We start from the raw sequence: 12,839 nt of genomic DNA, 5'->3' as shown, positions 1-12,839 counted from the left end.
AAAAAGAGGGTGAAAAAATTTGCTTACAGTATCTAGGAAAACATCCCCAACTTTTTGACTGAGATCCCAGTTTTCTAAACGTTTTCTTAGCTCTTCCAAAAACGCTTCATGATGAGCAAGAATTTCTGGAATCTACAATAAACAACAAATTTTAAAAATACAAAGAATAGTTTCATATGACTTAGTATGATGAAGGGTTACTACCTGATAAAAAATTTCATCTACTATACCAACATCTATTATCGTATTGTCAGGACATTTCAGTGGCTGCAAATATTTCTATAAAATTATATATAAATTATTACTTTTTTATTTATTATTTTTAATTTAATAACAATTAAAAGAAATATTATTGCTAACCAAGACTAGAGTTTGCAGTGATTCAACATAGGAACGCTCAGTTTCGTATAATTCCACTACCACCAGCGTCCTGGTGTCCTAAAAAAATATAAAAAACACATTAACAATTAATTATTTTTAATATATAATTTGAAACATTAACCTAACTTTTTATTAATGATTTTAATTATATTAAAATTAATCGATAAATATGGTTTGTGTTGAAAATGTGTACAATTGTAATAAATGTAAAGCTAATCCAGAAGTGTATTTTCTTTGTGTTTAAGTATAACCACCTACCACGGGTTGTGATGATGTGTCTTGTTCAACTTCCTTCAGTGTCGGTTCGCTTAATCTTAGGCGAAGGACTTCCCGTATTGCAGGACTGTTAGAGTTACTCATTTAGTTAACTATAAACCGTCTTCATCTGAAAATTTATTGTTACATAAAAGGCCTATAATTTTAATAACTATTTCAACGAATAAGCAGCAAATTGTAAAAGTAGTATGAAAAAAGGTTGATTTACAGCAATTTTGGGGTTGTGGGTTAATTAAACCAACTGGCTAAAATAAAAAGTATAGGCTATAATTTTAGGGCAACAAATTAAAATTACTGAAACAGTTTAGATAAAGTAAAAATATATTTTTTAAAATTGTAAATTACTACTTGTCCAGCTATAATTATAATGTGAATTCTAAATTTCTAACTGGAATGATAAGAATTGTAATAATAACAAGAACTAAAGGGTTATAGCATTTTTAGGGTATTTCTAACTAGAAATTAATATGATTCATCAGTGCTGATCTACCTTCCATTATTGGACAGTTCTTCCCTTTCAAATAAGACTTCTTAAAATGAGAAAATGCGCACACAAAAGAAATAAATAATTCCTATTGTAGAGGAAAGCTTAACATCAAACTACCCATTGGATGTTTTGGACGAGGGGTCAAACCAATTTACATTACCTTTTACTTATTATTATCAATTGAAATTCCATGGATTGTCACATCACTGGCGTTCAAAGAGTTTATATGAGAAAGTTTGAGTACATATATACTATTTTTATTATTTTTATTGTTATAACACCACTAGTATGCTACTAGCAACATTGTTGTCTTAAAAAAAATTGAATTTTATATATATAAAAGTTGAGAATTTATCCATTAATTACATTTCTATCACAGTACTATTAGGGGGGAAATCAAGAGACCATAAGTGCTTTAGCCGTCTTAGAGGATTATCGGGAAGGGTTCGGGATGAAAGGTGGTAAACTAGGTTTGGGATGAAGGTCCAGGCGTCTTTTTGATGATTTTAGGACAAATGGGATTTGGAGGTCTGTGTGGATAGGAAAGGTGGATACGAGTAGGGAGCTTGGGTAATCGTTTGAAGGATTTTGGACTAGATCATTTGGCCATTAGAACGCTTGGTTGAACCCAAAGTTTGATTCTACTCTAGTCAAAATAACAATATAAGACATAACTAAAGAAAAAATAATAAACACCCATAATAATGCAGAGTTCGTGGAAGACATTGGTTGCTTGGAAAGGAGCAGACTTGTAGTATTATGTGAAAAGAAGTTTCGCTGAAAGATGAAAGTTATTTGCTGGAATTTGTTGAGTCTGATCCTCCATTTCTTGAACCATTTTTTCAAAGAGAAGATGGTTCTGGAGGTTTCTAGAAGTCACTATTGGGCCTCCTGTTGGTGAAAGAATAATGGTATCATACAGTATGTGGAACTGTAGGAGGATTGATAGGAATGTCTACAGTGTCTAAATAGAGAATAGGATCAATGATGCTGCCTTGTGGAACACCCACTTTGGTATAGTGGATACCTTCAGACAGGAATAAGTTAATGGTAGGATTTCCTTTAATTTCCAGAGCTTGCTCAGATACTGCCTCAATTGAAGACTCACCTTACAGCTGAGAAACACCCTGAGCAGCATTCTGTTCACTCATGGGAGTATGAAATGTTTACCACTGTTGAATGGTAGAGATATCGGTTGGGGGGGGGGTTGTTAGGATGATGGTGATACTGAAAATGTCAGTATCGATTTCTTCCTGTTTCAAGGAGAAATGTGTTTTGGAGGTCGAGGTACGAAGTAGAGAGGTTGAGCAATGGCTTGAAGGATTTAGGACTGGAGTAACTGGATTCTTGGGAGGTTGGAACACTTAGTTGAACCACGTGGTTTCAACTCAGTACTCAAGATAAAGAAATAAATAATACACACACATAATAATGCACTGTTCTAAATAATACTGAACCATTTGTAAGGTCAAAGCCAATTAGGCACATATTCTATGATCTTTATTCTATTATCTTTCAAAACTTAAACCAAGAAAAAAGACAAACTTGACTAATGAACTCTTGATGGCATATGTAACCAGTTAATGAATTGATTCAAATAATATAAATCAATTGACAAGGCCAGCCAGAATTGTACAATAATAACAAAAGATTTTAAGGCCCTTTGAAGAGACGTGGTTTATGGGAACTCATGGAAATCGAGAGGAGTTTCTTCAGCATCTCCCAAGGCGTAAACGTTTCGTTTAAAAATAATCGAGTTATCCGAAACTAATTTACTGCCAAAATCTATTTTCTTGAAAATTTGCCCTTCGGTTGGTTAGAACATCTTGGCTGTAGAGAGAAATCCATCGGCCAAAATAAATAACAGGCGTCGGAAGTCGAAATCAAGTTTTTCTGACTTCGGACTTGGGTGCCCCTTCACCACGGGTTCAAAAGCGAAAAATTCCATGCCAATAATCGCGTTAGCAAAACAGCATATAGCATCACTGGGGGGGGGGGAGAAGCTATTAAAATTCTTGCCAGAAAGCCAGAGATCGTCTATAAAAAAACGCCAAACAAGGGTTTTATAAAGAAACATAAAATTAAGCCTATAAAACTTGCGTTAGTAGTTTAATTTTAAACATTAATTTTAATTTAATATCCCTAGTTGGCGGAAGATATTCACAGAATATATTTTGCAAAATTATTGGTCGTTAAGACATTCTTCCAGGCTGCTATGATGATTTATATTTTATTTACGTTTTATCTTTAATCATCTATACTCATTAATGGTTCACATAAAGAAATGTGTAAATAATTTCTGAACGTGCAAAACGTACAGTGTTTAATAACCAAGACATGGTCGAATAGTTTACGTTCTACTTTAAGCATCATTTCATACGTAATTACTATTTATTTTGCTCCTTAATGCTGTTTTAATTTTAGAAAGGAAAATTGCCTATTAAAAAAAATCCGGACTTTAATGTGCTGTGTGCCGGAAGTGTTTGGGGCCAATTTTAGAAGCGATTCTGTAATTGGAATGCACTCAATGCCTTCATGGGACGCTCGTTAATCCGAAGAAATGTAAAATGCCACATTTACTCATGATTCTTAATACATTAAAACCGCCTGGATTCTGATACTTTTCTTAAAAGGTTAGTTCTTGTCGTGATTTGGAGAGAGTATAAAATGGATTTGGCATAGCGATAAAGTTGGACGGTGATGAAGGGAAAAGCCAAGGAAACTCGCTAACTTCTGTTGACTTTGCCCAAAGCAGTAAAGATTCGCTTTTGGATTTATTGCTGGAAAGTTACAGGTAAATAAACCCCTTCTGGCGAAGAAACGGCCGATTCCAACAAATTTTGAATCGACACTACATTAAAAAGTTTGCCAACGATTTTTATATTATTATCTGTAATTGGACCTTTTTTATTTAATAAGACGATTTCAGGTGTACACTTTGATTCTTGGACTGAAATGTCCAAATGATCAGTGGCAAACCTAAAATCAAGCTAAAAAAAGTCATTAATACTTGTGTCATAGAAAATTTTAAAAAAGTATACAAGTTCAGACAGTCAAGCAAAAAGGTCACACCCAAACAGCCAGTAAATCCAAACCTCCAAAACATGGGAAAACAACTGCCTAACTGTTTCTTGGATGCCAAGGCACAAATGAATTTTGGGCAATGAACAAGCAGATAAACATACCATGATCAAACATAGAACTCACAAAACAAAAGGAGAAAGGACGAATTCCAGGATCGAATCAATGTATGTAAATAGGAGTAAAAGGGCCGAATTATACCATAGCAAAACTTTTGGATTAATCCTAACAATCTTCAAGTTGAGGTTCCTGCAATCCAATTTCATGCAAAAGAATTGATAAAGAAAAAAATGAAATATGCATAGATCTAAATACATTTGGACAGTCAGGCAGCTTTAAAAAAATCAAATGCGAATATTTTAAGCTCCGTATTAGTCAGGGGACGCCTAAATTGCCTAATGGTTCTAGGAAAACACAGATTACTTTAAAGTGGGTTCCGGGACATGCAGGTATAGTAGGTATAGGAGAAAATGAATGGGCTGACCAAATAGCCATAAAAGGATCAGCCCTCTCATCCATGGGACCAGAACCACTTGTTCCACCGGAGAGTGTGCTGTAGTTGGAACTAGAAAAATGGTTTAAGAAAGAAAAACTCAAGCACTCGGTAAAAACACCAGGTATGAGGCCTAGCTAAGAGATTTATACGTCTCAAAGGAAGGCGAAGGAACTCCTCTCCCGGCAGGCAGGACTAAGGAAATTTATAGGTCTCTATACCGGCTACTGCCTTCTTATACCTAAAGATGGGCAAAGCGTAGATAGAAACATGTCGACTGTCAGGAGAAACCAGAGACATTGGCTCCTTTGTTATTGTAAAGCATTAGCCCGGATACGGTACGACCATTTCGGCAATTCAATTCTACACCAAAAGAGGTGCGCGAAGAAAGTGTCTTATAGAAAATTCCAAAGTATGGTTATTATTTATAAAGCTTGTACAATAGATTTATAAAGGTCGCAGTGGAGAAAAAGTTTTGCCTCCTCCCATAAAAAAAGAACCAGGGAAAGTAAAAAAGTCATAAACTGCAGTGCTTGGGAATACTAAACTTAAGCTTCTTATATAATCACCATCAGTACGTTCCGAAAATAAAAGACTGTGACTTTTAGTCATTCCCAAAGTACATATTACACTAATAAAGTTGTTTGAAACAAAGATCTTTGTGGTGAAGTATGCCATTATCTTTACAGTATGTAAAATATTTAGTTCGCATGTACAGCGATTTTTAAAACAGTAGATATCTTTGTCTTTGTCGGCCACTTTGGAAAGGACAAAGAACGAAAAATCGTAAAGAAATGGCACGTGTTCATATTCTTATAGAATGATTTTTTCTTGGTCATGTGCGCGAGTGTAGAAAGACCCAATAAGTGACCCAAGAAGGTTCAGCATGAGATCTGATTTAGGTTGGAATAATCTAGGATATTATTAAAACCCCGAGGACCCCGAGGAATAAAATATATAGAAAAGAAACGTGGTGCCGCTCAGAGAGTTCTTCACTAGTAAAGAGGTTGTATCATCTAGGTTGAATGAAGAGCCAATGACTAATCTTCAGTAACTTGAAGCGAAAAATGAGTGTTCGACAACAGATCTTTTATAAAATTTTCACTGTTCCCAAAGAACATTTACAGATTGCCAAAATAAGGATATTATCATAAACTGCTGGAAGTTGTCAAAAATATTTTATGAATTACTATAAGGCAAGGCTTCCTGATTGAAGTTATATATTACTATTAAACCTTAAGAACCAATAAATATTCGAGTTCAGGGATTGTTTTTGATAGTTGAATATTCAAGTGTTATGACCAGAAATTAAAGTTGGATAGTTGAAAAAAACCCACCAATTTTGAAATAAACGGAACACGTTTAGGTCTCCCAAACCGTCTCAGCAACTGTATAAATTACACCTTCGAAACACAATTTACCCTACAAATATTTACAAAAATCGAAATTAGACAATAGCGAGGTGAAAAGATAACAGACACGAGACGTAAAGTAACGCGAACCGACCTTCTTCGATTGTTGACTCGAGAGGACAAAAGTGGCCTGACCGAAATGGGATGGAGTGGTACGACGACACCGGTTGTTTTCTGCTTGCTGCCGTTCGAAGACGTGGGAATGTTGACATTTCACGGCAAACGTATCGATTCCACTCGGGCATTACGCACAGTACAGCTTACAACCCGACAATCTGTATGTTCCCCGGTTGACTACGTTAAAAATTCTTTGTAGTGAGGATTTAAGATTTTGGCCTTTTTGACTTGGAAATAATTTTGGTTCAACAAAACAAGGAAAAAAGTTAAATAAAAACAGAACTAACTCACTCTTTTTGATAATTTTAGGCCATAACTTATGCCCTAACATTTAAATCTCTTTTGTTCAGTAAAGCCTGATATCATACAATGATGTACAAAAACGTCATAAAAAATGGAAGTGTCGATAGCTCATCATTATGTTGATTAAGAGATAATTGTTTTGAAATTCACCTAACGATGATTTCTTGCCCATTTGTTTGCCTTTTTCCGATTGTTGTGGATATCATCACGCACTAGTCGTAAAGACGGACTGCCAGTTTATACTTACACAGTTTATACTGCAGTTTTTAATCAGCAAGACAGCAACGCTATTCCTTTTAGAAGATTGTAAAGATATTTTCATATTTACTGTAAAAAAGTAAGATATTGGTGCTTTGAAAATATTTTCTTAAAACTTATTCGGAGATCGTGAGATGCGGTCTGGTGTGACGTAGGTTTTAAAAAAAATTTTCTTTATCGTGCCAACGTTTCGATCTTTATTGAGATCATCTTCAGGGCTCAAAGTGTTTATTTTCCGTGTACATGTGTCATTCTTGTCAGTCGTGTTGAGAGTGTCTAAATTCTCAACACGACTGACAAGAATGACACATGTACACGGAAAATAAACACTTTGAGCCCTGAAGATGATCTCAATAAAGATCGAAACGTTGGCACGATAAAGAAAATGTTTTTCTAAAACCTACGTCACACCAGACCGCATCTCACGATCTCCGAATAATCATTAACTAACGGTCACTAAATACCACACATTTTTCTTAAAACGCTTCACGTTATGATTTTATTCTGAAGACGAAGCGTTATTTTATATAGTGTTTCTAAATTTGATTTCTGTCTTTAATCAACTCGGTTTATGAAGCATTTTGAATAACAAAAGTAACGATTATCGAAATGTCGTTGGGACGGATTCTTTTCGCCGCTGACTTTTTCACGTTTATACTGAAACGGGGTTTGTCTCCTTTTGGCTTCAATCAAGCATGGATTTCAGCCGGCGCAAACTTCCTCGTATGTCGATATCGGAGGATGCTTATTTCCACGAAACCGATGGTTGATGATGCCCACACACGGGCGCAAATTTTTCCTTTGACGACAATCGCGACAACGAGCATTACGATTCGCAAGAATTCGCTGAAATAGGAAGAAAATGTTTAAGAAGAAGATTTATATCAAAATAAAAGTTGATTTTTGATCAAATTTTTCAAAGTAATCAATAATCCTCATGTAAAATTCAAATATACTTATCGACATTATTTACTCGGTGGTTTCATTATTGAACTCGGTCGATAGACATTTTAGCGTAGAAATTGTTGCGCTTTCGAAGCTTTGACCGGCTTCTTCTTCAGCAATCTCCAACCAAAAATGCTGAAGAGGAAGCTAGTCAGAGCTTAGAAAATTCGACATTAAGAATGAATGTAATAAATGCATATGTCGTATGAGTTTCATAATTACAGCCCCACAATATATGAGCGTTAAAAGTCTTTTCACTTGGGCTACATTGTATATGACCCTTCCCAACTTAATAATAAAACATCTTATTTTTCGAGATGGTCGTGTTACAGATACATTTGATTTTTGTGAAATTTATTATAACAAAAATTGGTTTTTTGGATAAAAAGGCGTTTTATGAAAACATAATACATACATCGGGATTGTTGAGACTACCTAGTTCTTCTGTTTACAAATACTTAATAAGACCGTGCCAATCTGATTATATTTATCTTGTAAGATGGTCTAATTTTAGATTTTAGCTTTGAACAGTCATCCAATTCCCCCCTCGCCAGGTTCAAGCAATTTGTGCCAGCTTTGGCGACAATTTTACCTTTATCGAGAGACTCTTGAGAAAGGACGAAAAAGCTTTGCTAAGACTGGCCGGCACAGAAAAGTACTAGAAACGACCAAAAATATTGGAGTTTAGACCTTAAAAGTAATAAACAATAAGAAGCGAGCGAGAAAAGGAGGATTTTATTTCACCCCGTGCATTGTGGGCGTTAAGACAAATTTATTAGAAAAGAAACAAAACAATACCTAAAAATAGATTGATTATTAAATAATTCGATTTGATAAATCGGTATAAATAAATACGAAGTTCGAGAAATTACCTAATTGAAGAATCAAACACAATACTTCATAAAACGTCCACAAATTTGATTCTTTCATATTTTTTCTCTGTAAATTATAGTACGATGAGAATAACCAAAATATAAGGATCTCGTGTCAATACTTACCAAGAAACAAATAAAATAAAATAAAACAAAAACTACTCTCGCTTCTATAAAACGTCCTTAAATTAGATTCTTATCAATTTTTTTATAAGACATAAAACCAAACGAATAACAAAAGATTTTTTGATTTGATAATTCAGTGGAAATAAATATAAAATTAGATAAATTGACTCCTAAAAAAATAATAACATAAAAATAAAACTGCTCTCTCGTCCATTAAAACGCTCACTAACTGGATTCTTGTTTTTTATTAGTTTTGTATAAGTCCTAAAACCAAGAGAATATCAAAAATTAATAGATTTTTTTCTATTTTTTCTAACTCGTACGTCCAGGATAATAACAAAACGATTTTGTTGAGAAATCTGAATAAATAAGTATTAAAAATGATCAATTTTCTCCTTCAATCATACCTTTCTATCAGACAAAATAAAAATAAGAAATATTCTCGCCTCCATAAAACGTGCTTCAACTTGATAATGGTTATTAATTAATTTACAAGGCACAAAACTAAAAGAAAAAAAGATCACTTGCTTTGATAAATCTGAATAAATAAATATACAATTTTATCAATTTCTTTCTTAAAATTGAAAAACTATGGAATACTCTCCCATTCATAAATCTCCTACCTACCTGATTTTTTTATATTTACCTTTTCTAAATTATACCAAGAGAACAACAAAAATTTAATTGATTTGATAAATAGAAATAAAAAATATCAAATTTCACAAATTTTCTCCCTAAAATTGACAAACAAAGCAAAAACTAAATACAATTCTCTGCTGTCTATGTATCTTACATGAGAACGAAAATAGAGTGAGCATATCAATCGAATAGTTGAAAAGGATCGTTCTACAAAGACACCGGTTTTCCAGTCAAAACTGCAGTCATTATTTTATTTATTATATTTCTTAAACAATATCGACAAAAGATAAATTGTTTTCCTTGCAATAATGATAAACCAGACTGATAATATGTGCCATTTTTTGATTCAGAAATAAAAGCAAGTTTATTTTGAATGCATAAATTTTAGATGATTTTTATTATTAAGTTATTTAGTAGTTTATTGTTAATTAATATTATATAGTATGACAGTTGTCAATTTTGTTTAAAACTATTAATTTCAAGTAATTAATGTTTATTTTAGTTGAGTTAAATCAATGCAAAATTTGTTAAAATTTCTCCTTAAAATTAAAAAAGAAAACAAAACAGCAATTTTTTTTCTATCATAAAACCAAGAGAATAACAAAAGATTATTAGATTTATTCGGAGATCGTGAGATGCGGTCTGGTGTGACGTAGGTTTTAGAAAAACATTTTCTTTATCGTGCGAACGTTTCGATCTTTGTTGAGATCATCTTCAGGGCCTTTTATTTTTTTATATAATATTTTCTAGCATTGTATAAATTCATAATTCTTTTCAACATCCTACATGTATTTGTAAAATTCAAACAACGTTTGTTTATAAATCCCAGGGAACGTTGGCACGATAAAGGAAATGTTTTTCTAAACCTACGTCACACCAGGCCGCATCTCACGATCTCCGAATAATCATTGACTAACAGTCACTAAACACCACACATTAGATTTGACGAACCGATATGAATAAATATAAAATTCAAGAAATTACCCCTTCTAATTGAAAAAACAACAAAAACGCCCTTCCATAAAACTCACCAATTTAAGTTGTTTATGTTTATTTCTTTTTCTAAATCAAACGACCAAGAGAAAAACAAAACATTATTTGCTCTGACAAAATGGAAAATAAATTTTGGATCAAAAATTCCGGTTACGGCGGCCAATTTGAGTGAAAAGAAAACAGCCTGTCCCTTCGTCAATATCCGTCGGGAATACATCCTCTTCATCAGTATTTTGAAAGTATTATTAATAATTCACAAGGTTAACAAATATCAACACCTACTTGCCTTGTGAATGATTAAAAATAGTTTTAAATTCCTGATGAATGTCTCGAAAACTTGTCGAAGAACTGACTTTTCTTTTCTTCCAGATTTGCCTTATCCCTGATTTCTTTTTACTTAATATAATTATTGCAGTCGTAAATCACGTGTAAATATTTCAAAAATCTTTCAATTAATTAAGATTTTTAGTCGAGATAAAAAAAAGTCAGTGTCACGAACGGGATTCGAACCCACGACCTTCGGCTAAATAGCTCAAGTGGCAGAGTAGCGGCGTATCTAGCCGAAGGTCGTGGGTTCGAATCCCGTTCGTGACACTGACTTTTTTTTATCTCAACTAAAAACCTTAATTAATTGAAAGATATTAATTGGTCAAGCGGACCACGAAAACTAGTGAATTTAAAAAATCTTTGAATGTTTAAAAATAAAAAAAACACGTAGACACATTTACAAGTCAAACATTTTAAATTAAATAAATTCAACAATTTTTAATAGCCTAAAATCGTTAGATTATAAGGTAATTTAGTGTTTAGGACTTATTATACAGTTTTATACGACCGTTGAATCGCTAAGAAAGTAAACTTTAAAGTTTGTAGTGAGTTTTACTGGAGAATAAATGTTATTTAAAAAAATAATAACTTTTAACACGCTTTGTTTGTTTGTCGTTAATCTGATGTTTTGAATTTATTGTTGGGTACAACATCGGAATTTTTAAGAAAAGGAAAAAAAATAAGAAGAAAAGCCTGGAAGTGCGTTGGACTTAACCGTCGGAGCTGGTTAATGGTCCGTAACTAGTGTTGAAAGTGCTTCTAACGTACAGGAAATCCTTGCAAATTATTTACCGTGACAAAGTAATTCGTTGAAAAATTTTCTTAATATTTATTTTTTTATATGTATGCATTTGATATATTATTGTGGAAGAAAATATTTAGTTTTTATTTCATTAGTTGTTTCACAGGGTAAGGTAAATGATAACGTTCATGGGGTTGAAAGATTTCTCTTTCACGTTTGACGTGAAACGGTCCCAGCCGGAGTTAGCGGAAGCAAAATAAATAAGTTATTCATGCAACAGGTATTCCATGCGGGAAGCTGTTTATTCTCAAATATATTTAGCATTAACCCGTCACGATTCGCGATATTCCGCGGGAAAAAGATCGCCGGAGATGAAATTAAGATATATCTGATGGGAATTTTCAAAGAAAAAAAGGCTCTACCAGCTTCACGGCACGTAGATGCCGAAGCACGCGACCGTGTTACACCACAGTCGCGAAGAGGGCGTCCTAACGAATTTAAACAATTTCCATCCGTGCCGATAGCAATCGGGTTCAAAGCGTTTTTATACCAAGCGATTCAACAACAATAACTTAAAATTCAAAGACGGTTTAACCTGTGGTCGCCTTTTCCTCCTTTTAGTGCCAGTGTCAATAGTCAAGCACTTGAGAGACGGATTCGACGTTATTCTCCCTTTGAAAAAATTAGAGGAGGCCGGAGGAACAATAGGTTACAGCACTGGTGAAATTGCTGTCGAGAAGAGAACTAAGGGAGGCGAATAACCCTTACTGTGTATACGCAGGCGTTGTTTCTAAGGCGACAGACCTTGGATCAAACACATCGGCTCTTTTAGCACGTGTACCTAACTTGGTAACTTTGAAAAATTTCATGCAAAACTAATTGGCAGATACGCCTGGCGACACACCCTCTCCTCCTTCAAACGAAACACATACTAAATCGCTAATTTATATGTATCCGACTATAAACAGCGACCATTTTGCCGGCAGCTCATTCGATTTAAATGTTTAATCCAAATAACTTTATATTAATTTCTTTATTTTTAAATTACTATAGAAACAGTTCTTTAGCAATAGTTTTTTGGCTTTTAATTTCATTTCTCTGATATATTCATTGGAGCTAAGTTACTAGGCGATATTTACTGCCATATTACCCAGAGACCTCTCTTTCTGTTTTGAAAGTGGATAGAATTAAAAAACAAAACATGATTAGTTGTTTTTTGTTTCTCTCAAATAATTTGATTTTACTAGTCTATCCCTAGAAGATGAAACTATAGTTTGGTCCTTTCCAAACGTTTTGGGTATGTCAGGCGCGATTCGGCTTCTCGCCATCATTCCTTTTTAATAACAATTTTGGTTAAAACAGAACATTAAGGTGGCGACAAGAAACA

General features: G+C 33.7%; 1 protein-coding gene across 3 annotated transcripts in view; it reads right to left on the bottom strand.

Annotated features, from left to right (window-relative positions):
- LOC106665260 (rho guanine nucleotide exchange factor 17) overlaps positions 1-12,839 on the bottom strand; it is a 72,763-nt gene that overhangs the window by 3,983 nt on the left and 55,941 nt on the right. For all 3 annotated transcript variants that reach the window (XM_014391569.2, XM_014391568.2, XM_024228861.1), the window contains 3 exons: positions 361-438; positions 205-279; positions 28-132 (listed from right to left, as the gene is read on the bottom strand). In XM_014391569.2, the coding sequence (XP_014247055.1) occupies positions 28-132; positions 205-279; positions 361-438 (258 nt within the window). The remainder of the gene's footprint in view (positions 1-27; positions 133-204; positions 280-360; positions 439-12,839) is intronic.

This window comes from Cimex lectularius, unplaced genomic scaffold, assembly GCF_000648675.2.
Source record: "Cimex lectularius strain Harlan isolate CLEC.00 unplaced genomic scaffold, Clec_2.1 scaffold297, whole genome shotgun sequence".
In the NCBI taxonomy this organism is placed as follows: Eukaryota; Metazoa; Arthropoda; class Insecta; order Hemiptera; family Cimicidae; genus Cimex; species Cimex lectularius.
This window is presented reverse-complemented; position numbering and strand designations above follow the sequence as displayed.